Source organism: Microtus pennsylvanicus, chromosome 12 (assembly GCF_037038515.1).
Source record: "Microtus pennsylvanicus isolate mMicPen1 chromosome 12, mMicPen1.hap1, whole genome shotgun sequence".
NCBI lineage: Eukaryota > Metazoa > Chordata > Mammalia > Rodentia > Cricetidae > Microtus > Microtus pennsylvanicus.
The window spans coordinates 45472388-45499776 of NC_134590.1; the positions used below are offsets into that span (position 1 = coordinate 45472388).

The window sequence follows — 27389 nt, forward strand, 5'->3', positions numbered from 1 at the left end:
CTTAAGTCTCCTCTCGAAGAAACTGCAAGTCTGGCTGTTTCCTAATTCTGAGCAGTAGCCTTTCTAACAATGTCTGTGAATCTTCTGGGCTCTGGTACTCTCTGGTAATAAACGCGAGCCCTCTATGTCCAGATAAGGGGAAGATCGTTTGCCAGAGTGTCTGCGGTTTCCCAAAGAGACTAGTCGGAGCTCTGGAAGAGTCTAGCTCAGCTTTCGTGTCAGCGAAATTGATGACCATCAAGCCGTGCACAGCACATGGGTTCTCTTGCCATCGTGTGCAAACGCTGAGCGCCTCAGAGGGGAAAAATGTGGAAGCCTAATGTAGAGATGCACATGGAGATCAGGCTCCTGATGGTTGATCATGATGACAATTTAAATATTCTTGGGCAATGACATAGAGATCAAGTAATTTGTTATTAGGTAAAAAAAATAAAACAGTTAAAGCATCTTATGCTAATTTAAAAACATACAGTAGTTCCTCTTAGGCAGGGGTTCACTTTCCATGGTTTTACGTAGGCACAGGCAGCAGAGATCCAATACAGTGAAGTGGAAAATTCCCCCAAGTAAGCACGGTGTACATTTTAAAGTACTTATTGTTAGGAGTGGCAGCATGAACTCTCCGCTCCGCTCAGGTGCCTTGTCCTATATTATGTATCCATGCGGTGGGTGCTACTGTTACTTCTCTTGGTCTTCAGTTATCACACCCACTGTCAAGACATCAGTGTTCCTCCTGTCCCTACTCTACTTACGAACTTCCCAAAGCACAAGAGTGGTGTGGCCGGGGCTTGTGAAGCCCCAGGGGAGCTGTTAGGAGCTTCTACAAAGTATCATCTCACTCCCACAAGAAGTAGGAACACAACACCGAAAGGAGACCACATTTGCATATGTTCATGATGGTATGTTACCCGGATGGCTCTACGTTATCGTTTGCTATTGTTCATCCTTTACTGTGTGGAGTTTATAACTAAAGCTTATCATAGGTGTAGCGATGCAGGGACAGAAAAGCAGCATAGGCAGGGTTTGGAGCCATATAAAGGTTCAGTCGTTTGTTGGTGGTTCTTGCGCTGCACCTCCTGGGTGGTTAGGGATTGCTGTGTAAGTCTGCACTAAATTTTCTAGACAGGGCCTGCCTTCCTTGGGTTCTGAAAATTGGATTTTGCTAAGGTTTTTGTTGTTGTTTTTGTTTGTTTGTTTGTTTTGCAGAAACCACACACAATTTCTTCTTTCCTTTCCAAAGTAGGAAGAGAGAAGACACTTGTGAAACAGTTTGAGGCTCAAAGCCCTTCAAGATTTATCTTGTCAGTCTTTCATGGTTATTTATCAAAATGCCATGACTAAAAACTTCCCTCTATTGAGTCTACTCAAAGTAGTAATGAGTTTGCATTTGTGTGTGTGTGTGTGTGCGCGCGCGCACTCTGCCACTGAGTCGCTTTGGCTTTGTTTCCAGACAGTCTCACTATGCTATCCAAGACAGCCTTGAACTTTTGATCCTTCTGATTCATCTCCCTGAGTAGCTGGGATGACAGACCCAGGTTAACGTGGTCTATAATAGAAGGAGCTGTCAGTTCCGGGGAGTTCTGTTTTAGTAGAGTACTTATTGGAGTAAATGCCAGGATTACAATGAACATATATAGTTGGCAGTATTTTGTTTGAGAAATGAACACATCCTGGTGTAAGCCTGGGCCTCAGATGGTGGGAGCGGAAGTCCAGCTGCGAGATGAGCCGTGCCCACCACTGTACTAAACACATTGTGTATTAGCTGTTAAGTATCCAAAAATCTAAAACCTCGATGCTCAAAACCTGGCAGTTTCTGAGTGTCACATCGGATTTTAGAGCATTTTAGATGTTCAAGACATTTCTGATTTTAGAGCATTTGGGGAGTTTTAGATTTTCTGATTCAGGATGTTCAGCCAGTTGCATCTATGCATGCCCTGGAATACCCAAGCCCTCTGAAATCTACAGTACTTTTGGTCTGAAGCGTTTGGCTATTCAACCTGTATCCATTCAACCCTCACAACAACCATATAAATAACCATTGTTATTTCCATGTTTAAAAGAAAGGGGCAGTGTTAAGGGCTCAAGAGAGCCTCTCCTAGGAGCACCCAATATGTTGTGAGCCTTCGCCAATAGAGTTGCAGAGTACAGGACCTCTAGCAAGCTGGTTCATTAACAAAGCTTCTCATCCATTCAGCACCAAGTACTCCCACGAGAGTTGTTAGAGCATTCCAGTCTTCCCAAGGTCCTGAAGAACAGAGCCTGTTCATCTCTCAGAGTTACTAACTTTGTGATCTCTCCTGGAAAGAGAGAAAGGAGAGAGAGAGGGAGGGGGCAGAGAGGGAGGGAGAGAGAGAGAGAGGGAGGGAGGGAGAGAGAGAGAGAGAGAGAGAGAGAGAGAGAGAGAGAGAGAATCTTCCCTCCTCCATCAAGGCTGAGATTATGAAAAGACAAGTCCCCAGAGTGGAAGCCCTTTGTGACGCTGGTTGCCACCAACACAAGCCTATTCCCTACACTCCCACCTCCTCCCTGCCTCCCTGGCTAGGAACATCTGCTGGAGAACTAGAGACCAGGGTCTTGCTGAGGGGCAGTCAGTCCATCTCTGTCCTGGAATAACCGCCGGCTGCCTGGCTTCCCTCACCCACCTGTCAGGAGCTTGCTGGCTCCCTGGCTTCTGGCGGCCTGCCTGTCATTTTGTGCCCTCTTCCTGGCTTTCCATCTGCCCTCTCTGCCCGTGGCTCTCTCCTCTTTGCCTGGCTTCTCACTTGATCCTTGCCTCGAGTACCCTGCTGTTCGCATATGCTCCATCACCCAGTTCTAGTTTGGGTTTTAAGTGGGTAATAAGTGCACATGGTTTAAGAAGTCAAAACTGAGGAAGAGAAAGGAGTAGAAAGGAAGATGGAGCCGAGCCTTGCGTCCAGCGCCCCACGTACTCCCGCCTCTACTCCCCACCCTATGGGGAAATGGTTTCATTAGTCTCTTGACTATATTTCAGAGTTTGTGCAGATGCAAAAAATAGTCACTTTCTTTATACAAATAGAACCCCCTCCCTCTCTCTCTCCCTCCCTTCCTTCTTTCTTCCCTCCCTTTCTCTCTGTCTCCTGTGGCTCAGACTGGTCTTGAACTCACAGTGTAGCTGAGGATGACCCTGAGTTTCCTACCTTCATGCCTTATAGATTCATACTGCTCTTCCTGGTTTATGTGGTACCGGGGCTCGAACCCAGGTCTCTGTGTATGTACCACTTAGCTCCCTTCCCCCCGCCCACATCTTCATTTTTAAACTTAGCAACATAATTTGGGTCTCCAGGTTTTTTACCCCTTTTCAGTTTACATTGCAAATAAAGTCATGTCTGAGGCTTGCTGGCTGGCCATCCCTCGCTGGTGCACACCTGGGCTTCTCCAGTCTTGACTAGATCACCTTTATGCACTTGATCCACACCACCCGCTTGTCCCTGTCTCCTCCCTGGTGGGTCACACTCTTTCCGGTAGCGTGGACATTCAGCACATCCCCTGTTGTTGGGCTCTTGTCTCTGGTCATGACCTTTGACCTCGCTATGGATACCTCCTCATCACTGATTTTTACTTATCATTCTTGTCAAGTCATCTGCATTTTAAGTTTCTCCTTCATCTACTCTCTGTTCACTCAGTAAGAAATTTGCCTTTTAGAACAAAAAATTGAAGGACAGTTCTCAGTATTTTCACCGAGTCTCTTTCTAACTAAGCGGGTCCCAGCCCCAGGACTGTCTTCATCCTTTGTGCTCCTCTCTAGCTTCCACGAAGACATCTATTATAACGACACAGCTGGATACTTCATTATTGGCGGGAGCAGGTACGTGGCAGGCATCGAAGGGTTCTTTGGACCAGTGAAATACTATCGCCTCCGCAGCCTACACCCTGCACAGGTGAGCCTGGGGGATCGGGCAGTTTGCCGGGAGCGTGTGGGACAGTGGGCCACGGGAGACAGGAAACACTGTAAACAAAAGAGTTACCCAAGCGGACTGAACCGTGCCTGGGCTCAGACACCAAACATAATTAATATCGAGGCTTCCCCTGAGCCGGTCCAATAATAGATTTCTGTTACTGTGCGGCTCATTTAGTACTCATAAAATGGAAACCATTTACTTCCTCTGTTTTAATAACTACTAGCTTAATTATAGAGTAGATTTTTATCAGGCTGTTGCCTATCCAGTGATTAAGCTAATGAAAGGAGAGAATCTTAGTTATTTGGTAAAGCGTCTTTTCTACGCTATTATTTAAAGTATCGGAGGATGCGATACTCCAGCAAATTAAAGCCCTGATGCCCGTCCTCCAGTCTTTCTCCTTCTCGGCAGAAGCCCGTCCTGGGGTAGGCAGACCGAAGAGGACTTTGGGTCCCAAGCTTGAACTGGCTATACCTTTATCACACATCCCAGCCCTCCCACAGAGGGCTACCCCAGCCATCTCCAGTCCTTCGAGAGGATACAGGACTCCCTACTGTGTAGCTTCCTAACAGTGTCTTCTCAGCCCTCCTGGGAGATTGGAAACCCTACCAGATGTCTGACAGGGGACTGTTCCCTCATTCCCTTGACCCTGTGGGGTCCAGGCCGAGACTCAACAAGAGAAAATAGGACTCCTGATTTCCTATCTTTGAGATGTCAAGGAAAGGAAAAGTCATGTGTTCACTTGTTCAGTAAACACTTCAGAGTGCCTGATTAGTGCCAGACCCTGGGCAAGCATCTGGCTTAGGATGAGTTTCACACACTTTGCTGTTGTGGCACGTGGTGGTGCGTGCCTGTAGTGCCAGGAGTCAGCGGGTGGAGGGGAAAAAAATCAAGAGCTCAAGATCAGGTTTGATGCCAGCTTGGGATGCAGGAGACCCTGTCTCACAAAAACAAAATAAAAATATTTTTTGTTCCCAGGGATCGAACATTGGGCTTTATACTTTCTAGATAAACACTTGACCACTAAGCTTTCTCTCCAGATTTAGACTCTTTCCTTTCTTAAAAATATTATTTAAAAAATTCTTTTTGAGACAAGTTTTCAGTAGGTTGTCCAGGTTAGCCTGGAATTCACTCTGGAGTTCAGGCGGGCTTTGAACTTTTGATCCTCTTGCCTCGGTCTGTTGAGTAGATGTGATTGCAGATGTGTGCCAACAGGCCCAGCTTTTAAAAAGTGTTTGAAGATAGCCTGTTTAATATCACGAACAACACACACACATAGTCTATGTATTCATACATGAAACTGAAATAAAAGTGTTACCAAGAATACCTCCTCCTGCTGGTTGAGATGGCACACACCGTAGGATTTGCTGAAGGAGGCAGAGGCAAGGAACACCACGAGTTCTAGAACAGCCAGGGCTACAGAGAAACTCTGTCTCAAAAAGCCAAAAAAAAAATCCTCCTTCTCTGCTGTGTTCTAAAGTTTTGAATCCTTTTATATAAAAGCAAAAGAAACCACTGCTGCTCCCAACTAGTGAGTCCGTTTCATGACGACGTGCATGCGAAAACGCGGAGTTAAAATTAATTCCCCTGGTGCTGAGGGGCTTGCTCTTTGGGATTTAGACCTGTTTGTCATAAAGAAGTCACATGACTTGACTTTGCTCACTGAGATGCACATGTGTATCTGGCCACCCTTCGGGCTGTAGGGAGCTGTGTTTTGGAGCAGTGGCCCTGCATTGGCTCTCGCAGACTGAGGATGCTGCCAAGCAGAAGGAAGTGGGAGGAGGACCTCAGGTGACAGGCACAGCTTGGGGAAAATTAGCATCCCTGGGGAAGATTGGGAAAGGACCAGGCCTTCAGGTCACACGGATGTGCAAGAAGCTTCGCCGATGAGATGGGACACCAGGCGCCCGGAGCTAGCATGGCCTTGAATTGATCCTAGTGGCAATGGTATGCAAATCCAAGTGACATGATTTCTGGTGACGTCCACGAGAGACCTCAGTCCGCTGAACATACTTGACTCAGTATTAGCTGTGGGCATTTGATAACTTGTAGTTCATGCCATCTCTTGCCTTCCTGCAGATTCTTAATCCCTTCGTTGAGAAGGAACTGGGGGAACAAATCAAGTTATACTATGAGCGGTGCGCTGAGGTGCAGGAAATAATAGCCGGGTACACTGCCACTGTCCAGGTCGGGCGTGAGAGACGGGACACATGTAAGTACAGGGCATCCTAAGCTCTGAGTTTGCATGGACATGCTTGGCTGCGCTCTGCGGGGGACTGAAACAGAAACGTACACTGTGTATCACTTGGCCCAGACAGCAGCAGGATCAGATGCACCTCCAGCCTTCCACAGACGGATGGGAACCAGAGCGTGCCCTCCACGTCCATCCCCACCCCCCCTACCTACCTAACTCCCCATACCTGATCTTATTTAAGAAAACAGATGAATGAGCATGTTTCAAACCTTGCCTAGAGGTCTCCCTACCTAGAAGGCAGTTCTAAAAAGAAAATGCTTTGGAAAATTTAAATTAATCACTAGAAATCATTGTACACATCGGTGTACTTTTGTCTTGGACCATTAATATCTGAACAATGATTTTGCTGTCTGGGGCCCTGTTCTATTCTCAAATCCTTAGAGTCAGCTCAGGAAAGCACTGGGGAACTTAGCAGAAGGAACAGCTCTCAAACAGACTGCTTTTCGGGGTGCTCATTTTGTCCAGGACCTCCTTTCGCACCCCAGGGTCCCAGCTCAGATTTAGCACTTGTAAATGCTTGTGTGCTTTAGATCTTCACGTTCGATGTAGTGGCACTGCAGTTAGCCATGCATGTCCCATTTGGAAGAGAAATTCCTGTGGGACATTTGTCCTTAGCAAGAGCAAGTTCAGTATCTCAGTCTTGCTTGCATGGTGTAGGTCCTCCAGAGTGGAACTTCCAGTTCCAGGCCAGCGAAGGAGGGGTGCATAGATGTACCCCAGTCATGCCCCAGCCTGGTAGGGTCACACAGCTGTCAGAGAGGGTGGCGGGTGATAGGCACACCTGCAGTTCTAGTCAAGAGTGAACTCTCAGGCTGGCGGTGTAGCCCAGAGGGTAGAGCCACCAACAACCTAAATTCAAACCTGACAATGTAAAGTCATTCTCTGGGATCCACATGGTGGAAGAAGAGGACCAGCAGCTCCAGTTGTCCTTTGATCTTTTCTTGAGCCCTATGTACATCCCCCACCCTCCACATGCATACACACATAAGATAAATAAACAAAATCTAATAAAAAAAAAACTTGATCATCCTGGGCTAAGGAGATGACTCGGTTGGTAAAGTATTTGCAAGTGTGCCCAGAACCCACATTAAAATTCTAATATGGTGTCACTCGCTTGTATTCTCAGCGCTGGGGAGGTAGAGCCTGGGGCTTTCTGGCCAGGCAGGCTAGCTCCCGGGTGAGCTCCCAGGACAGTGAGAGATCCTAAAGGATAAATGACATCCCTGAGAGTGACACTGAAGATCGTCCCCTGCCTCTGCGTACCCACACATGTGCACCCCTCCCGTACACATGGAAGCATACGAAATGCGAAAGAATAGACCTTCCTAATCAGCCACTGTGCTTCCCGCTGAATCATGCAGAAGCAACAATGCTGCCAGGAGAGGGGCAGACACACAGGAATAGTGATGCCCCAAAGAGGAAACGCTTTTGGGTAATTTACACAGCACCAGGCGTGAGACCTTGAGGCGAAAAGCCGGTCCTATATACTGACTTGTTTGGTGACATCAGGGAGATTGTCCTAGTCTTTAACTGTTTCACTTCCTTGGGGGCTCTTGGGCCTTGCTCTTCAACACACAAAGTGGTCTAGATCTTGGCCTCCTGGGGGCAAGCCAGAGGCCAGCTGCTCACTCTGCAGAATTTAGTCAACAGCCACCAACATCCTTGGCTTGTTCTCTTGGATTTGACCCCAAGGCAGGGCATGGCTAATTTCAAATCCCCGAGGGACCCAAGCCAAATCCAGGAATGTTAGTTTGACACCTCCTATTCCAAGCACCCCTCAGGGAGGACCGTTTTGAGAAAGAAAATGCCTTTGCTACTCCTGAAGGGGTGATGGCTTGTACTTTTGCACAGGTGACGTCTATAACTCCTACCTGGACCTCAAGCGCAGGTATGGGAGACCGGAGGTGTGTCGAGCGTTGCCCTGGGAGAAGGAGCTGAGAGACAGGCACCCCAGCTTGTTCCAGACACTACTGCAGATGGACCTGCTCACTGGTAACCGAGCCCCTGCCTAGGTTTGGGGTGCTAACTGGAAAGGCGCCCTGCTTTTCTGTCTCTCTTACTCACTCACTCGGTGATTTATGCCTTGATGTTATTTTTAACTCTAGTGTTCCAGTTTAATTTTCAGATTTAAATTCTGCCCTTGTGTGTCCACGCGCTGAATATATCTATGCACATTTCCAAAAACTTAAATTTAGGGATCACTCAAGCGATTCTTTATCTAAAGCCAGGGCTGCACACGGACAGGCTGCGGCCAGAATTGGCCTCCAAATGGAGTTAGTTTGCAAAATATCTTTTTGTGTATTTGAAAAGAATTTCATTATCGGTATCTAAAAACTTTCAGAAAAATGCAAATTTCTAGCTTTACTTGAAAAAAATCTTCAAAGGGGCGGCTTCCCTGGGCCTCTGTTCCTGCGATCAGGGATCCTGGAGGGAAGGCCCAGGTGCGGGCATGCTGTCTACACACAGCCTCTCTCCTCTGATTTTCACTCCTGCCATCTACTGTCATAGACGTTGCCTGCTGGGCCCTGAGACATTTGAACTTGAGCCTCCTGGTTTGAAGTTCATTTCATTGTAGTCTCAGATTTACGGGTCCCCCCTGGATGCTGGCGGTTTCTTCTTAGGCCCACTGCCATGTGAATTTGCTTAGTTAAGTACACCCTGTAGGGCCACAGCGGATCTTGAAACCATGCCTGTTAGAAAGAGATGGTCACGTGGGAAGCACACCAAGCAGGTACATGTATAGATCCTGGTGATAAAGACCCGTTGTGTTCCTGGTTACAAAAGCAGGCCTTTGAGTCGAGGACATGAGAGCATGACCTCTGATGAATGACAGTGTCCCGGGGCACAGGCCTTCTTTATATACAGGATATTTGTTCTTCTATTCTTTAATATTGACTGAAGGACTGCTCAGTCACTTAGCTTGATTGAAGAGATGACAGAAGGTGCCTCCTCTTGAGTGATGGGCTTCCACACAAAGACAAATTGTAAGTCATTTTAGGAAAAGCAATGGAGGTGAAGGCACAAAGAGAGGCATGGCTGCTTCTGGGCCCAGGTGTCCCAGAGGGCTTCCTGGAGGAGCTCCCATCGTGACTGCTTCTTGAGGTATTTTTTCAGATGAGAGAGGCAGGAGTAGGTGCCGAGGCAGGGAGGAGGGAGCAGCACAGTGTACTGAGTGAATCCTACAGAATGGGAAGCCAGAGATGACCAAGGAGATGACTCAGGCAAAGCTCAGTCACCAGTTGGAATCCGCGTGTGCCTATAACTTGTCGGAGGGCTTCGGACTGTAGGTGGAGAGTTATCAGAGGGCTTTTCTGATGTTGCTCTGGCAGCGGCCGGGGCAGGAAGGTGAGCTAGAAGAGTATGGAGCAAGAAGGGGATCGCATAGTCTTCGGAAGAAATGGTGGAGGCCTGAGTAGGACAGTGATGGCGACAGAGTCTAAGGACTTGACAAGGGTGGCTTTGTAGCACACGTGTCTGCTGGGTGATGTGACAACACACATCACGCTCCATGACACCAGTGTCTCTGGAGCTGGGTCACCTGGCTCCAGTTAATTTAACATTGACTCACTGTGTGCTTTTAGACAAGTGTTTGTTCTCGCTGAGCCCTGGGTGCCTCATCTACGTACTGAGGATGGTAGTGGAGGTGGTGGATGTTGGGTGGTGGTGGGAGTGGTGGTAGAGATGGTGGTGGTGGTGGATGTGGTGATGGATGTTGGGTGGTGGTGGAGGTGGTGGTGGAGGTGGTGGTGGAGGTGGTGGTTGGTGAGTGGTGGTGGTAGAGGGGGTGATGGGAGCCTCCTGTAGTAATCCTTCCCTCCTGGTTCAGTGAGCGGATATGCGTATGAAACACTGGGGGTTGGAATGGGAATGTAGCTAAGTGGTAGAACACTTACTTGCCTAGATTGTGCAAGACTCTGACCCTAGCACTAATAGATAGATAGATAGATAGATAGATAGATAGATAGATAGATAGATAATAGGTAGATAGATAGATGATAGGTAGGTAGATAGATAGATGATAGATAGATAGATAGATAGATAGATAGATAGATAGATAGATAGATAGATAGATCACTCCAGACTTAGCAGCATCCCTGATCTTCAGCATTGTATTCATTTGGGCCGGAAGGGTCTTTGTTTCAGGGTCCCCCTGTGCATTGTAGGGTACTCCACTACATGTTCCCTTCCACCCAGATAGTACCAGTTATGTCCACCCCTCTCTTCCAAAACGTCTCTAGACACTGACCAGTGCCAGGGTCACCAAGAATTCCAGTCACCCCAAATGCTATGATGACTGAGAAGAGGTACCCCATTTTTCCCCTGTAAGGTGGTGGAGATGTCTCACACCTAATAAATACCTAAGGAGACGGAGTGCATGCTGGATGTTGAGGAGTTCAAACCAAGATTCCGACCACAGCCACCAAAACCGGTGCCTGTGATTTCTGATTGTAGTTAAATATAGCGTCACTGGTGGGAAGAGAATCGAGTCATTTTCACAATGCATTCTTTTTAAAGAAAATACTCTCAATACAAATGCTTTCCTGTTATTTTTACAGCTCACAGTTTTGTTTATTTGTATTTAGGACTATTTTATTCTCCTCAGAGGCCTGGAAATAAAATCAAATGAAAAACTCAAATCATGAGCTCGTAGGACAGCTAGAGCTAGCAAGTCCCACCGGCAGAGGCCAAGCTGCCGAAGCCCTCAGGAGAAGTAGGCCTCCCCGCCCCCAAAGCCAGATACTCCACCCTAGGATCTACCATTAGACTTGTCAGTCAAATGCAGACAGAGTTCAGGCCAAATGAGATCACCAGGAAGCAATGCTCCCAGGCTCTGTGCCTCTCCTGAAACCATAGCCGTGGCCTCCTTGGGGCACACAGCCATGACTTGCCTCCTCTGCCTTTCCCTGGGGACCTCAGAGCAGGGGTGCAGGAGTGGAAGAGAAGGTGCATTTCTGGAGCCAACACCCCTTTCTGCCAGAGGCATCTGCTTTCCTTGGTTGGGTTGGAAAGGCCCCGGAGCCTCCTTCAGGGGCAGGGTACACACACCATCAAATTCATCTCTGCCTGGCATGATGCCCTTGCTTGGGGCTGTAATAGCATCATCTGGCTAACCCAAGAGAGAGCAATTGGTGTCATATCTCATACCCAGCTTCCTAACAAGGTTGAGAAAAATGCAGAAAACTTGATTTTAAAAATTGAAGGTAGAAAATCAGTTTACATGTTTAGTGGCCTTCGCTATGGTCTCTTACCAAAAGAATGGTAGTAAAGCTGCCAGGCCTGTGTCCTTGGTCTCTTGAGTACCCTTTCTGACAAGGTCACCCTTCCGTTAGAATCTGGCTAGCCCCAGCATGCTCCTCACAGCTCATCCGTAGAAAGTGTGTCTGCATTCTCTCTCATACCGTCTCCCTGGCATGTCTTGCCTCATTGATCGGCAGACTGGTGTAGACTTCCCTTCACTATGGTTTGCTTTTGGCTTCTGCCACATGGGTTCAGGTGATAGAGACTTGATCACTAGTGTGGCATTGTGGGATGGAAGGGAAGGTTCAAGAGATTAGTGTTAGGGGCTGGAGGAGTGGCTTAGTCAGTTAAGGAATGGCTGTCCAGGCAAGAAGACCTGAGTTTGGGTCCCTAACACCCAGATGAGGTGGCACATGCCTGTAATTCAAGTACAGGAAAGGCAGAGACCAGAGGATCCATGAAGCTGGCTGGCCACTTAGTCTTGCTGAATTGGTGAGGCCCAGGTTTGGGTAAGTGGCAAAGTCTCAAAACTTAAGTTGAGGAGAGTGAAAAACCTTTGGCTTCCACACAGGTGCATACAAGTGCATGTGTATTCTTGAATACAAACATATGTATGAGACACACACATGAAGTCTTGGGTACTACAGGCACTGCCCTCAGAAGGGATTCTGATTGTTCTCATGGGATCTCTGAACTTTAAAGAGACTGAATTATCATGAGACTAAGTGCAGACATGGACTCTCTCTTTAGACTCAGGTTTGGCCACGTGGCACCTCTCACTTGCACTAGCTCTCACCATCAGATGGTCCCTAGGGTCAAGCTGAGGCCAGCAACATCTCCTTTAACTTCCAGAGCTGTGCCTTAAACCAAACCTCTCGTCCTTACAGGAAAATACCATGCCCTGAGCATTTCACTTATAGTAATCAAGGCATGTAGGTGTGTGCATCCTGTTTTCCACATCTGAGATAGGCTTGGAAACGGACTTGAGTGGCAGACGTTTGATCTTAGAACTCTTGCTGCAGGGCTGGGATAGGTACAGAAGATAAGGCTCTCGTACTCATGAGTACGTTCTTAACTCATTCTCAACGGTTCACGCCTTAATTCCCTGAACAGGTATTGGCTGAATGGTCGCCGTGAGTTAGAATAGAACAATAGAGTGTTTTTTAAAATATTTTTTCAGTGTGTGGGTGCACGATAAGTATTTGTGGATGTTCACAACACCGTGTGCATGTGGAAGTCAGAAAACCATTTTGTGAAATTTGTTATTCCTTCCACCTTTATGTGGACTTTGGGGATCAAACTCAGGCCACCAGCCTTGCCAGGCAAACGCCTTACCCCCTGAGCCATCTTGCCTGCCTAAGTTATGTTTAGACAAGATGTTTTTATTTTCTTACACTGGGGATTGATCCTGGGGCCTTGTATGTGCTGGGCAAGCATGCCAGCACGGAGTCGCAGCCTCAGCAAGGCCGTGTTTTAAACAAGAATTAGTTGGGCCAAAAGAAAAGGTAAACAACAGCTTTCTTCATTTCCTCAGAGAAACTAATTTGTGGAATTAATCTTCCTGGTTTTTTAGTGTGTGTGTGTGTTACATATATGTATATCACGTGCATGCCTGGTGCCCAGGGAGATCAGAAGAGGGCATTGGATCCCCTGGAACTGAAGTTACAGACATCTATAAGCCACTGTGTGGGTGCTGGGGAATCCAACCCAGGTCCACTGGGAGAGTAGTCAGTGTTTTTAACTGTTGAGTCCTCTCTCCAGCCCGATGTTTTCTTTTTTTAAACAGAGGAGATGAGACAAGACAGTGGAGATTCTGATTTCTTATGAGGAATCCTTTTTCTTTGGAAGCATCTCCTTATGTATCCAGCCAACATTCTGCTTCCGGGCCTCTGCATATGCCCATTTAAGACTTAAGAGTGATTCCCCCTCCCTCTGCCCGCCCCCCACACATTGTGTAATTTCATATGGTGCATCTGCTCCCCCCATTGAAGCCAGCATTTGAAAGGAGAGATTGATCGGGAACTTTGCAGGGGTGGGGAAGCTTCCACTCCATTGGCAAATGACATGAGCACAGAGTAGTCTGCATGTCCCCACCTTGTTAGGTCAGCTGCTGTTCACACCGTTTGAGGGCTGTGCTAACTGACTGTTCTTCGTACAGTTCAGTACTGTCAGGAGTACGTACACGCTATGCTTCAGATCACCAACACTCTCTGTCTTGAACAAACTGAAATTTACACGTTTGTTTTTAAAAATCCCATCTACCTGACCCCAAGACCCTGAAAACCACCGTTCTACTCTCTGTTCCTGTATCACTACTTCAAATGTTCCCTAGAAGTGGCACCATCTAGTTTTTGTCATTTTGTGGTTGGCTTATTGCACTTAGCATAATGTCTTCACTCCTGGTATAGCACGTCAAAATCTTCTTTTCTTCAAGATTCCATTGTGCGTCCTGGCTGCATTCGATTTATCCATTCATCCATTGGTGGAGACTTGGGCCCTTTCCACCTCTTGTCTATGTGATAATGCCGCTTTGAACATGGGAATGCAAATGTCTCTCTTCAGCCATGTTTGCTCCCAATGCTTTGGGTATGCTGAAAGGAGGCTGGAATCTTCTCAGTCCTGCACAGGTAGTATGCACTACCAAAGGATTTCGGAAGCGTGGCTCATCCTCTGATCTCTGGTGGCGAGGTGTACAGGTGGCCAGATGTGAAGGAGTCTCCGAGGTTCATTGCAAAGCCCAGTTTGGGACCCATAGACGGAGCGCCTCCTGGCTCTGTGCTAGGCCCTGGGGCGACCACACGGAGAGTGAGACTGCCCCCTACACAGCTCTAGGCCAAGTGCCCGGGGGTGCTGTGGGGGAAGCTTGCTAAATGCTGACAGCTGATGTGCTAACATGCTGTACAACTCAGCTGTTCTCACTGGTGTCTTCCCTCTCGTGTATAACAGGGCTTGTTCTCCACCTCACAGAGTCTGCGAGCCTTTGAATTAAAGATGGCAGCACTCCTGGGGTACCCAGCTGCAGTGCATATAGATGCTCCCAAGACCCTTCGTCCCCTACCCCGCATTCCAGAGATGGGCTCTACATCCCGATTGCCTTACTCGGTCTGTAAAATCCGCCATGCCTGCTGTCACTAACTTCCCACTGTGCACGGTGCCAGGGTCGCATCCAATACAAGACCCTTTGATCAGGATGTCAGCAGATTGGTCAGCCTTAAAACTGTCTCCTGAGCCTTGAATTCTCTAGGAAAATGGCAGTTGCTGGGGCATAGAAATGGCCCTGTTAGCATTTGGGTTTTTTTTTTTTTTTTCCTGATGCAGCAACAGTAGAATTTAGCCTACGTGGTTTTCATTATTTAAGAGTTGTTCTGGTCGTTTCATTCTTTTCTCCTCCTGTCACACCAACCTTGTCAAAACGGAGTAGTTTGAAATCAGAAGCCCGTTAAAGAGTGCTGTGGTACCAGGGCCAGCGGAGCGCTGGGCAGAGTGACACTGGGGGCTGGACTCCGGGGCTCGAGGGCCGGGGACAGGGAAAAGACCACAGAGGCTCACATTCAGGTAGGCAGGGGTCCGTGGGGAGAACCAGGCGCCATAAGGTCAGGAGGGATGTGCGAATGAAGCTGCCGTGATGTCCGTGTGCCCCTGGGGACATCTGCCCCAGGCCGAAACTGCGCACCATCTCCTTGCCCTCCTTTCTGCGGGGCACCACTAAGCCCACATGGCTGGTGCCAGTGCCTGGAGGAAGTCTAGGAGCTGCCAGTAAACCGTGCTCTGGGACGAGGCCAGGTCCAGGCCTGGGCTCCTCTCCCAGGGCTGACACCATCTGCCTGGTTTCCGCAGAGCCTCTTGCCCCCCTCCACCCTCACCCCACCCCTCCACCCCCTCCACCCCCGGCTTTGGAGCACAGTGTAGAGAAATGGCTGCTCTGCACAGTCTGCCGAGGGGAACACGGCTTCGCGAGAATGCCACTTTGATCTTAATTTGGCCCACAGTTCTACTGTTCTCCCGAGGAAATGTAGAGCGTGGGCATGATGGACTTGTGGTTATGTGACCCAGTAACACCAGGGCGCCCCTTCCCTTTAGAGCTACGCTTGACTGTTGGAGAGCCATCGCCTGTATCATTAGGATCTGAAAGCATTGTATTGTAGGGTTTTCAAATACGTTCGGACGGAGGTGATGAGGAAGAAAACAAAGAAATGGGTTACAGTTTTCCCACCTGCAGAATTACAATACTGAAAGGAGAGGGGGAGGAGGGTGGGATTAAAGAAAGGAGGAAAGAAGGAAGGAAGGAAGGAAGGAAGGAAGGAAGGAAGGAAGGAAGGAAGGAAGGAAGTCAAGTTTCTGAACCTTAGGTAAATATTCAGAAAAGCAGGCTGGATAGCACTCTGCAGCAGGTGTCTAGTAGATGTGAGGCCCTTGGACCCACCTTCGGCACTACCCAAAAGTAGAAAAAAAAGTCGCATCTGTAGTGAAGATGTACAAACATTTTTTTCTTATTATTTGCACCTAAATGGTGCAGGGTAATGCCCCTTTCCTGAGCATTCCCACTGTATTAGAAGGAAGGGGAAAGAGGGACAGCTTGGTTAGGACCGGGTTCCCAGTGCTGAAAGACATGCGTGCCGTGCCAAGGCGGTATTGCAGCCAGCTCTTGGTGCTTCTTGGAGCCCGTCGGGACCCCAGATCAGAATGCAGATGAGAAACTGAGTGTTTTTGAAGTCAGTAAAGTTGACGAAAAGGGCTCCTTACAACAGCGAGTGGTATTTCCTCCTTATACTTTTCTCCTCTTTCAAACTTCTACTTTGGATGCTCTTTGCCACTTGGAAGGCTGACACTAAAAATGACTTTCCTATTGATGTCTCTGTCCCTCTCCCAGGGAGTGAGGGTTCCTCTCTCCTCCTGAATTCTCAATCAGAAGCCGGCTCCAGCTCAGGCTATTGTCTCAGATTGTGCTGTTTGGTTCTTCTAACAACCAGCACACCCCTTCTGGTATGAATGAGGAGTAAAATGGGTTGCACCGTGCTGCCTGGAAAATAGGACTCAAGTGATGGCGGCTATGCCTTTTGTTCCTTAGCGTCTGGTACAAAAAGAAAGAAAATGGAGAAATGGTGGCTTTTCCCATTCTGTTTGTTTATTTCTTCATTATACCATTAATCTCCACAAACAAGACATGTTTTCAGTTACAGACTAGCTAGGAAAAAATGCATATGCTAAACCAGATGGGTGAAATTAACAGTTTCATTAAACTGACTTTAATATCGACAAAGACACCATGGCTTTGATTTTTAGACAATAGTTGCAATCCGAACTTTACCAAATGTGTGAAGTGAGTAATTTTACCTTAGAATCATTGCTTTTATTAAATCCAGTAGTGCAGAAAATTGTTTAGATTCTTGGGCTGAGAAAATATCAATTGGTGATATTTTTGAGGGAGGGAGTTAAGAATTTTAATATAAAAAATATGAAATGAGCTAGGCCTTTCTGTCTGCAAAACTTTTGGGGCCCAGGATAGACTGAAGGATTCTGGGTATGTTTCCAGCTACCTGGGCAATCCTGACGCTGATTTCTGGGGTTCCGTGGGAGGGGTCAGTGGGGCAGGTGTTTCATTTAGAGTTTCGTTTCTTTTGGAGCCTTCCCTCCTCAGCACACGAAGCTGAAGTCCCTGCGTACTCAGCAAAACCCATCATCTTGGACTTTGGCAGGTGAGGCCAGGATGAATCGTTAACAATAATGTGGATGCCACTTTGCAGGGAATGACCTGCAGAAGCGTCTGAAATGCGCACATGTTTAAAACTAAATCTATGAAGAAGTTGCAGTAGGATCTGTGTGTTTGGATCTCTATTGTTCTCATTGAATTCATGGAGAAGGTTCTTAGCAAGGGAACGGTCCAGTAGCGAGGAGTGCTCCTCTCAGTAGGGCAAAGGGAAAACCCAACAAAAGAGACTCCCAGAGTCCTGGTGGAGAAGGATGCTATCCTGCAGGCATAGGCCAGCAGGAGAACAGACAGAAGCATCTAAGGCCACCCATCGCTGTGGTGTTTGTTATAGCAAAATCACAAGGAGCAGCCCAAGAGTCTAAAATTATAGAACTTGGTGCAGCCATAAAATACAGGGTGGTTGGCCCTCTGCGGGCTCTGCATCTCTACACAACCAGGATGGATCAATGATATTTAGAGCAGTAGGCTGAGGGTGCACCTATGGTCTCCAATGCTTGGTGTGTGTGAGGGTCCTCAGGTCAGTCCCCAGCACTGAGAACATACACACACACACACAATCTGCAGTCAACATGTATGAGCATATTTTTCTTATTACTAGTCCTCACGATTCACTGTAACAACCATTTCCTTAGCGTTTCCAATGTATTGAGCACAAGGAATCTCGAGATGGTTTGGAGTTGAGGTCATGAGCCGCTGTTTCACAGTAACAGGAGACAGGTGGTGTCACCCACAAAATTCATGCTCTAGAACCACACGATTGAGTTGGAAAAAACTCCACAATTGTCTCAAACTGTTCCAGTACATTTAGATTTGTGTTAGGCTGAGTTCCTAGCTGTTTTTGGCCACATGTGACCACAAGCTGCAGAGAGGATCCTCCTGATAGAGTTTTCAGGTGGATGTCCACAGAAAGATGTGCATTGGTCACATGCAAATACTCTGCTATGGGCAATTGGGGAGGATGCTGGAAGTAGTACCCCAATTGCTATCACTTCTATCTATCTGTCTATCTACCTATTTATCTCCTATCTATCTATCTATCTATCTATCTATCTATCTATCTATCTATCTATCTTCTATCTGTCTGTCCGTCTGTCTATCTATCTATCTGGAGAATGTGGCATGTGCATGCATGTGTGTGTGAAGGTCTGGGGTCAACACTGGTGTCCTTCCTCCCTCACTGTCTGCCTTTATTTCTTGAGACAGGCCTCTCACTGAACCTGCAGCTAATGGATAAGGTTGTGCTTGCTGGCCAATGAGCTCCAGGGATCTTCCTGTCTCCCTTGCCCTAAGACTGGATTACAGACATGTGCTACAATGTGTAGCCTTCCATGTGCATGTTTGGGGATCTGAATCCAGGTCCTCATGCTTGCACAGTGTGCACTTCATCAACAGAGCTAACGTCCTCCTTCCTCTGCGGTATCGGCGCATCAAACAGACCACAGGGAACTATTAATAATCCATAGTTAATTTACAAGAAAAAGTCAGGCTGGTGAGATGGCTTCATGGGTGAAGGGCTTATCACCAAGCCTAAAGACCTGAGTTTGATCCCTAGGATCCAGATAATGGAACAAATGCAGTGACCCTTGCAAGGTGTCCTTTGAGCGCCACATTCATGCTGTGGCATGTATGCACCTCCACACAGCCACACAAAAATAAAGAAGTAAAATTTAATAGAAACGTAAAGCATAAAAAATGAGGTCAGAATCTATAGTGGCATAATATGCCACTTGGGGAAAAGAAAAAAATATATGTAAATAAATGCACACATGAATTGCTGTGCATGCAGAGGAAAAGTCTCCAAGCATAGGTACCAAGCGTTTTAACAGCTTTTATCTTCACCCAAGACAGAGTGGGGGAGTGCAGGCTTCTGTTTTATTTAAAACCATTTGCATTGTTTGATTTGTCTTACCAAAACAAATAGTTATGTTTCTTACATAGCAAATAGTTATGTCTTTCGCGAATAAAGCAGGCAAGCAAATAAACAAAGAGAGAATACGGAAAAGGCGCCCTGCTGTTCCTACACACTAGGATGGCTTTCTCAGCTACTGTGCTTTTGGGTGTTTGGGATCTGTGGGGCCTAAACAGATGCAGATGGAGCTGGGAGGGTGTCCATCCCTGTCTTTGGATACAGACCTGCAGACCGCGTCTGCCTTGGCTGGGTGTGGGAAGCACATAAGGACCCCCAGCAGCTTGTATGTTTGTTTGCATACCAACCACAGTTTCTCTTCCCTCCTCTCCTCCTGTTCCCTCCCCCACCTTGCTTCTATGGCCCCCTTCACTCCTTCATCTCCGTTCAGAAGGGGCAAGACAACAAAGAGTCAGCTCATGTGTCAGGGACAGGTCCTGGTCCCACTGCTAGAGCCCCCCAAAAGACCAAGCTACACAACTGTCTCCCAGATGCAGAGGGCCTAGGTCAGTCCCGTACCGGCTCCTTAGCTTTTGGTTCAAAGTCCATGAGCTCCCACAAGCTCAAGTCAGCTGTCTCTGTGGGCTTCCCCATCATGATCTGGACTCCCAGAGCTTGGCCCAGTGTTTGGCTATGAATCTCTGCATCTGCTCCCATCAGTTACTGGATGAAGGCTCTCCGATGACAATTAGAGTAGTCACCAATCTGATTACAGAGGAAGGCCAGTTTAGTCATCCTCTTCAATATTGCTAGGAGTCTTAGCTGGGGGCATCCTTGGTGAGTTTCTGGGAGTTTCCCTAGCACCAGGTTTCTCCCTAACCCCACAATGGCCTCCTCTATCAAGATACCTACCTCTTTTATTACGCTCCCCCTCTGTCCTGCCCCCAGCTCGACCATCCTGATCCCTTATGTTGTCATCCCCCATCCTCTCCCCCTCAAACACCATCACCCCTAGTTTCCCCAGGACATCTCATCTAGTTCCTCTTCCCAGGGAGATCCTTGCATCCTTCTGGGGTCTTCCTTGTTACCTAGCTTCTCTGGGGCTGTGGATAGTAGCCTGGTTATCCTATGTTTTACATCTAAAATCTACTTATGAGTGAGTACCTACCATGTTTGTCTTATTGAGTCTGGGCTACCTCACTCAGGATGACTTACTTTTTTTTTCTAGTTCCATCCATTAGCAGCTTGTAAACAAATGTGTTGATTTCATAATGCCAGCTCTGGATCTTTCTGGTCTTGTGTGTGTGTGTGTGTGTGTGTGTGTGTGTGTGTGTGTGTGTGTGTGTGTCTGTCTGTCTGTCTGTCTGTCTGTACACACACTTATGCATCTCTATGTGAAGATGCACATTAGTTGTGTCCATGTCTGTATGTGGAGACCAGTGGGCACCGTAGATATTGTTGCTCAGACATCATGTCCCATGTTTGTTGTGACGGTCCCTGTAGTTTTTTTTTAACTCTTTTTTGGTGGGGGGGGGGGCTATATCCAGCTCCCAAATAAATACATGGAGACTTATTCTTTCTTATGAATTCCCAGTCTTAGCATGGCTTATTTCTAGCCAGATTTTCTTAAATTATCCCGTCTACCTTTTGCCTCTAGGCTTTCCCCCTTTCTCTATTTCTGTATATCTTTTCTTTTGTTCTTATTCTGTCTCTGGGTGCGTGGCTAGGTGGCTGACCCCCCCCCACCAAAACCTCCTCTTTCTCCTTTTCTCCTCCCCTCTCTTCTTTTTTTTCTCCTTCTATTTATTCTCTTTGCCTGGCAACCCTGCACCTCCTTGCTCCTGCCTAGCTGTTAGCCATTCAAAACTTTATTAGACCAATCTAGTGTTTTAGACAGATAAAATAACACAGCTTCGCAGAGTTAAACAAATGCAACGTAAAAGAATGCAACACACCTTTGCATCATTAAACAAATATTCCACAGCATAAACGACTATAACACATTTTCAACTAATATTCCGTAACACGTCTCACATTGGCCTCAGGCTCACCAATTCCCCTTGGCTAGCTGACCGGCAAGCCCTGACATTTCCTGGTCCTTTCTACCCAGGACTGGATTTATAAGTAAATGCCTCTCTACCTTGCTTTTTATGTGGTTGCTTGGGATCAAACTCAGGTATTCATGTTTTGTGGCAAGTACTTTACCAACTAAGCCATCTCCCCAGCCCTCCTGACCCATGTTTTCAAAATGAACCACTGCAAGGGAATTACTCTGCAGTAAACTTATTCCAAACCTCTCCTTCTGGACAAAAATTTCTCTGCTTGTTCCTTTCCAGTGTGCTAAGAAGAGTGATTTATCCGTTGTCTCCTGAATGCTTTTTAGCATGACTTTTTTAAAAACAGGATGAAGAACATAAAAACGTTAGAAGTACCAGTTTTTTGGCAGGTGAAACTTCAGTCAAGGTTGACATTTAATTTCACATTCAAGCTGACACTGTTTACGCATAGCTTAGGTCCTGTGTTTCCTGTAAATAACATCTTTCCATCCTGTATGATCTTCTGTAGAATGGCACCAACACTAGTGCCTGGCCTCTCCTAGAAGCATTCCTTGGTTGCATTGCTGAATAAGCGAGATGGATAGCCAAGACAGACTTTTAAAGATTCTAACAGGCACATCATGGAGCCATCACACTCGCTCGCTGGGCTTGGACACTGATCAGCATAGAGATTGATGAGACATTTCATGAAAGAAAGCACCAAACATATTAAGGCAGACCAGACAGTCCCCCATCCATGCTGGGAGGGCCCTGGTGAATATATCTGCTTGCCTGTCCACACGGGAGTGAGTGAACTCTGGCTCTCTCGTGGCGTGGCCTGTCTAGCCAGGTTCAAAGGTTGGCCCAGCCCTTTGCCAGGCTTTGTAACTGTAGACAAGTTATTTTGCTTCTTCAGGCCTTCATCCCCTGCTGGGAAGGAGGAGAAGGCTAATAATAGTACCAGCCACCTAAGCTTGTGCAGATGCAATGGCCTCCTTTGCATAGGACACTTGACCTCTGTTAGGTGGCTGCAAGCCTTCCTAAGAGTTGACTCATTCTTTTCATTATATCGAGAGACCCATGGGCAAAACTGGAATCGAAAGATGATGAGGAAGCATCTTAAAAATAAAATGCTCTTGCTCAGATTTTGGGAGCGGTACCAAGGAACTATTTCTGGGATAAGACACATTCTTCTTCTGCGTCCGTCTCAGAAGAGTCTCTCTGGAAGTTTCGGCAGCCCTGATTGGGCGGTGAATTACACTGAGTGAATGACTCTCTTGAGGCACTCTCTCGGCTCTGTGAGGCACAGTCTTTCCCCCAGGATACCAGGCTGTCATTTAGTGCCAGAGGAAAAGCTTTTTACCGAGTGACACCATAGCTTCCCCCAGAGGGTTTAATTTACTTCCCCAGAGGGTGGTATATTTCAAGGTACTGCAGGACCCACCTTGTCAATAACAGAGGTATTTAATTGACTTTCCCTCCTTCTCCAGCCACATCAGCCCTGTGGTAATTAATTCTGTGTGCTGCGAATTGTGTTATTTACAGTGCCAGGGAACCAGAATGACTCCGTGTTAGAAATCGGTGGGAGGATATTTGAGAAGGCTGTAAAGAGACTCTCCGGCGTTGATGGCCTCCACCAAATTAGCTCTGTCATCCCCTTTCTGATGGATTCCAGCTGCTGTGGCTACCATAAAGCATCCTACTACCTCACTGTCTTCTATGAAACTGGATTAAACGGACCTCGGGATCAGCTGCAGGTGGCGTATTTCATGGGTTCAGGAGCGTCTGTCACCTGGGTTATGTGTGCAGAGAGATGGCCCTGCTGGCACTGGATGTGTTGCAACTCCTTGGAGTCCCCTAAAAACCTTTACACCCAGGAAAAAAAATGTCCTTGGCTTGTGGAACTCCACGACAACCCATTTTTAGACGGAAAGAGCTACTTCTCAATTTTTGCACATGGCTCTCATGTTTGGTAAACCAGCCCAGGGACAGTTTGAGCAGGGCCAGCTGGAACTGTGTCCTTCAGAATCAGGGACCTCTTCCCTGATAAATGCGATGGTCCTCACACCGAGGACCGCATGTTGAGGCTGTCACATTGACGCTGTCACCCCATATTACTCCTTGGCTCAGAAAAGCCTTCAGATCTCTCAGCAAAGCGTCGCCACATCCACTCTTTCTACTATCAAAATAAATGCCGCAGTAGACTGTTTTACTTTGGGCCTTGAATCCAAATTGATTATGCAACGTGCCTAACATTTAAAGTCACATTTTCCTAAGCGTATTAGTCAGGGTTCTCTAGAAAAACAGAACCAATGGGATTTGATATATATAGGAAGAGATTTATTCTGAAGAATCAGCTCATGCAATTATGGTGCCTGAGAAGTTCCCTGCTCTGCCATCTGCAAGTGAGAGGCCAGGAAGGCTGCTGCTGCTGGGTTTCTCATCGAGGTCAGAAGATCCCAATAACCAGGGGAGTGGTAGTGGAAAGCCCAGCCCTTGGATGGGGCCCCACCTCAAGCAGGCAGGCAGGAAGCCAAAAGGGATGAATTCCTCCTTCCTCTGCCTTTGGTTTTCTTAGGCTCTCAATGGGTAGGATGCTGCTCCCCCATCCTGGGAAGGACCATCTGCTTTACTCAGCCTCCCAATTCCAGGCCTCATTGGAAACAGCCTACCAGACTCCCTGAGAAAGGATGCTGGGCCCCTGCCAGCATAGTCACGTTGACAGATAACACTATCACAAGAAAACACTACATGCTCTCTGATGACTTTTAATTCCTGATCTCCGTGTGCGATTGCTTGTCTTTGTATGTGTGGCTTTTGTTTTAGTTTTTTTTTTTTAAGGTACATTAACTTGTCTAGGATGGCTGAGATTATAGAGAGGGAGCAGGGCAAATGACCTTTCAGTTTCGGGGGATTTTACTACCTTATCTATAGCCTTGTGAACACTTTTATCATTTTCTTCCTTACAGGGCATGCTATACAGTCTGGTTGGAGGCCAGGGCAGTGAGAGACTGTCGTCACTGAATCTTGGGTACAAACACTACCAGGGTGTCGACAGCTATCCGCTGGACTGGGAACTGTCATACGCATACTACAGCAACATTGCCACGAAGACACCCCTTGACCAGCACACACTGCAGGGAGACCAGGTAGGAAAGAGATGGCTGGGGAGGCTTACGGCCTGGGCAGCGTGCTGGAGGCTGCACCTGCGTCTGGTTCAATCTGCTGGCTCTCCCAGGACATGCCCTGTCGGAGGGAGAGCAGAGCTTTATTGTCCTGTCTCCGGTTCCCATTTCCTGCTGGTGTGCAGGTTCATGCTCTGACCTCAGGCGTGAGCCCACATCTGCGAACTGCCCATGAGTGGGCAAACTGTTGCGTGAAGGAGAGATTGGCTCCGGGGGTAGATTTTGGTCTTGAAAAAAAGGAAACATTGCAGAAACAGAAGCATTTTGTCCATGTGAGACAGTGATGTCTGGATGTTAGGAAGGAAGGAATCAAATTGAGAGGAGGCTTTAATTTCCATGCTAAACAAGCAGGGTTTACTGCACATAGCAGCCAGCTCTATCTCCAGCCAGGTGCCCAGTGCGGGATGCTTAAGAAAGGTCTTCTTTCCGTGGGCCTACCTTCTCATTGCTGCCAGGTGGCTGACGCTGAAAGAGAAGGGGGATTTAGCACCCGTCCCTGCTTCCTGGCTCTGCTGACTTACTGGACAAAGAAATCAGTGGCTCACATCTGCCAAAAAAGCATAATGCATTAGATTAGACTCACTGATGGCTTGCTTCCGGGCTTCTTTGGGGGATGAGGATAAAAGGCTGCCAGTGAAGGTGTCTGTAAGAACCGCAGGAGAGGCTTCTCGATAGCACAGCCCCACAGACGGATGTGAGAGGAGACAGTGGGCTCCTCGGTTTCCAGGTCACAGAGGTGTGTGAGATGATTCACGTTGATAAATGCAACTGGTTTGCTGCGGGGGTTGAGGGTTGGTTTGTTTGGTTTTTTGGTGTTTTGTTTTTGTTTTTTTGTTTTGTTTTTGTTTTTCTATAAAGGGTCAGCTGGTGACTATTTCATGCTTAGACTGTATGGTGTTTTTGCACCTGCTGATCTCTGCCAGGGAAATGTGGAACCAAACGGGGCATCTGGGTCTGTGTAGCCACAGACAATATGAAGCACCATGGCAGGATCTATGCTGTGAGCTTCTCTGTTCCTGCCTGCTGGGCAGGCCTGTCTAAGGGACAAGCCTGACTAGGTCAGAATTGTTGAATCTCAGGCTTAGTGACTGACTGAGAGCTAAACTGTCCTTGGATTGAGTCAGAAGCCCACAGGGTGGAAAAGTGGCGTTTGATACTTGGAAATAGATACTCGAAAATGGTTTCTGGAAAAACGAAAAATCTACTGTGGCCACTCTACTGTTGTGAAATGGTTGGCTCAAAGAGATGAGGCTTCAGCGGCTGTTAAACGTGGCAGAGCGGGCCAAGGATGTGGCTCACTTGGTAGGCCACTTGGCTAGCATGCACAAGGTTCAGTCTCCAGCACCCTGTGAAACCAGGTGTAGTGGCATGTGCCAGCAATCTCAGCACCAAAGAGAAGGATGCAGGAGGATCAGGAATTCAAATCATCCTTGGATACATAAGAAGCTCAAGATCAGGCTGGGATTTGTGAGACCCTGCCCCAAGATGGAAGGGGGAGAAGAGGAGGAAGAGGGGCGAATGAGAGAGGAGGGAGGAGGAAGAGGAAGAGAGGTGAGGGGGAAAAAGAGGACAGAAGTCATAAAAAACCAAAAGCCTGTCTCTATAGAGACATTCTAATTCCTTTAGACGATGTTGGTTCTCTTTAGATAAACCCGCACAACGCTTGTCACTGATATCTGACTACTCTTTCTCTGTGGATAAGTGATTTGCAAAATTTGACCTCAGCTTGACAGCAATTAATTAGTCAACCTTTTTGTTAAAAAAAATATTTCCCTGCGAAAACATTTTTACGAAATCAAGTTGCCAGATAAGGCTGCCTTTACCTTTCCACCAAGCCCAAACATGCCCCTAACATCCTGCACATATAGATCACACATCGAAGAATCCGAATTCAGCATCAATTAGCAGCGGGAAGTGGTACGTTGCTGACAAGCTCCTCTTCTTTTGAAGACTTGGCATGTGAAATGTTATGATTAGGAATGAAAATGTTTAATTGGTCAGAACCGGAGGAGATGAGCAGAAGAGATGTGTCTCGCAGCTGAAAGGCCGTATGATTAGGCGTCGTGGATAGGAATTATACACTTAGAGGAGTTGTGTCAGCGCTCATTTTCCTAAGAATTCATAATTAATGGCTTCTCGAGGACTGAAGCAGGTGTCATGCGTTCACTGAAATGTCCTTTTGTTGAGGTATCTATTAATTCACCAGCATAATGTAACAAACGAGGAGCTCTTGAAAGCCAGACCGCTAATTAAGAAGCGAAGGCTCTGTCAATGGCGCCTTTCTTCATTCTCTTTGCTTCTGGGATTTGCATCGTTTCATCTTCTCCATCAGGATTCTCACTCCGCTCCCACTTGTGCCTGAGTGGGCCTGTGCTGCAGGTAGAACAGGAAGGGACGCTAGCTTTCCCTCTGTCTGGACTGTGGCTTAAGTTGCAGATGAGTTCCATTCCTTCAGCCCAGTACTTAGAAGTTCCCCTCCCCCCCTTTTCTCTCAGCTTGGTCACAGCTTTCCTTTTGCTCTGTGGCTTCTGGGAGCATGGCAGACTTCAGCCACAGTCCCCAGCAACAGCCGCCTTTGCATGTTGCTAGTACTTAATCTTTATCTCCACCTCCTATCTTTCTAACTTCTCACAAAAGAAGCTGGCCATTCACGTCTCCCTTCCTCTAGTGCTAACCCCTCCCCAGATGACAACCCATAGCTACACTAAGAAATGGGGCTGACCCTTGACCCCTCATCCTATCTGAGAACCATCCCAGTTTCTCTCTTCCCCATCTCCATCGCTGCCACCACTGCCTTCTGTGGTCCTTGATGGTCTATCCCGAGCTCCTGCAACAACTTCTCTTAGGGATGCAAAATTGTGTCTCCCCTGATTCAAATGTTGATGCCCCAACCCCCAGTACCCTGGAGTAAGATCACACATAGACAGAAGGTAATATGTGTGTGTGTTGCTTTTTACTCTCTGCCTAAGAGGCCACACTCTCAGATGCAACCAAGTAGAGATGGAAAATATTCCAAAAAAGCAAGGTGTTTGTCCCAGTGCGTATTGATTTCTCTCTTCAGTATTCCTAAGAAACACAGCATAATAGCTATCTGTATGTTATTTATATTGTATTAAGTATTATAAGTAATATAGCCGTGATATAGAGCATGGGGGTGGAGCTGGGGCACAGTGGTTGGGTGCATTTGAAGTGCACTTGAGGCTCTA

At 47.3% G+C, this 27389-nt stretch overlaps 1 protein-coding gene across 1 annotated transcript in view; it reads left to right on the plus strand.

The window, feature by feature from the left end:
* The window catches only part of Sel1l3 (SEL1L family member 3), a 110150-nt gene that overhangs the window by 36224 nt on the left and 46537 nt on the right, over positions 1 to 27389 (plus strand). The window contains exons 7-11 of the mRNA XM_075943538.1: positions 3764 to 3896; positions 5994 to 6126; positions 8020 to 8160; positions 22544 to 22755; positions 23968 to 24147. Coding sequence (XP_075799653.1) covers positions 3764 to 3896; positions 5994 to 6126; positions 8020 to 8160; positions 22544 to 22755; positions 23968 to 24147 — 799 coding nt within the window. The remainder of the gene's footprint in view (positions 1 to 3763; positions 3897 to 5993; positions 6127 to 8019; positions 8161 to 22543; positions 22756 to 23967; positions 24148 to 27389) is intronic.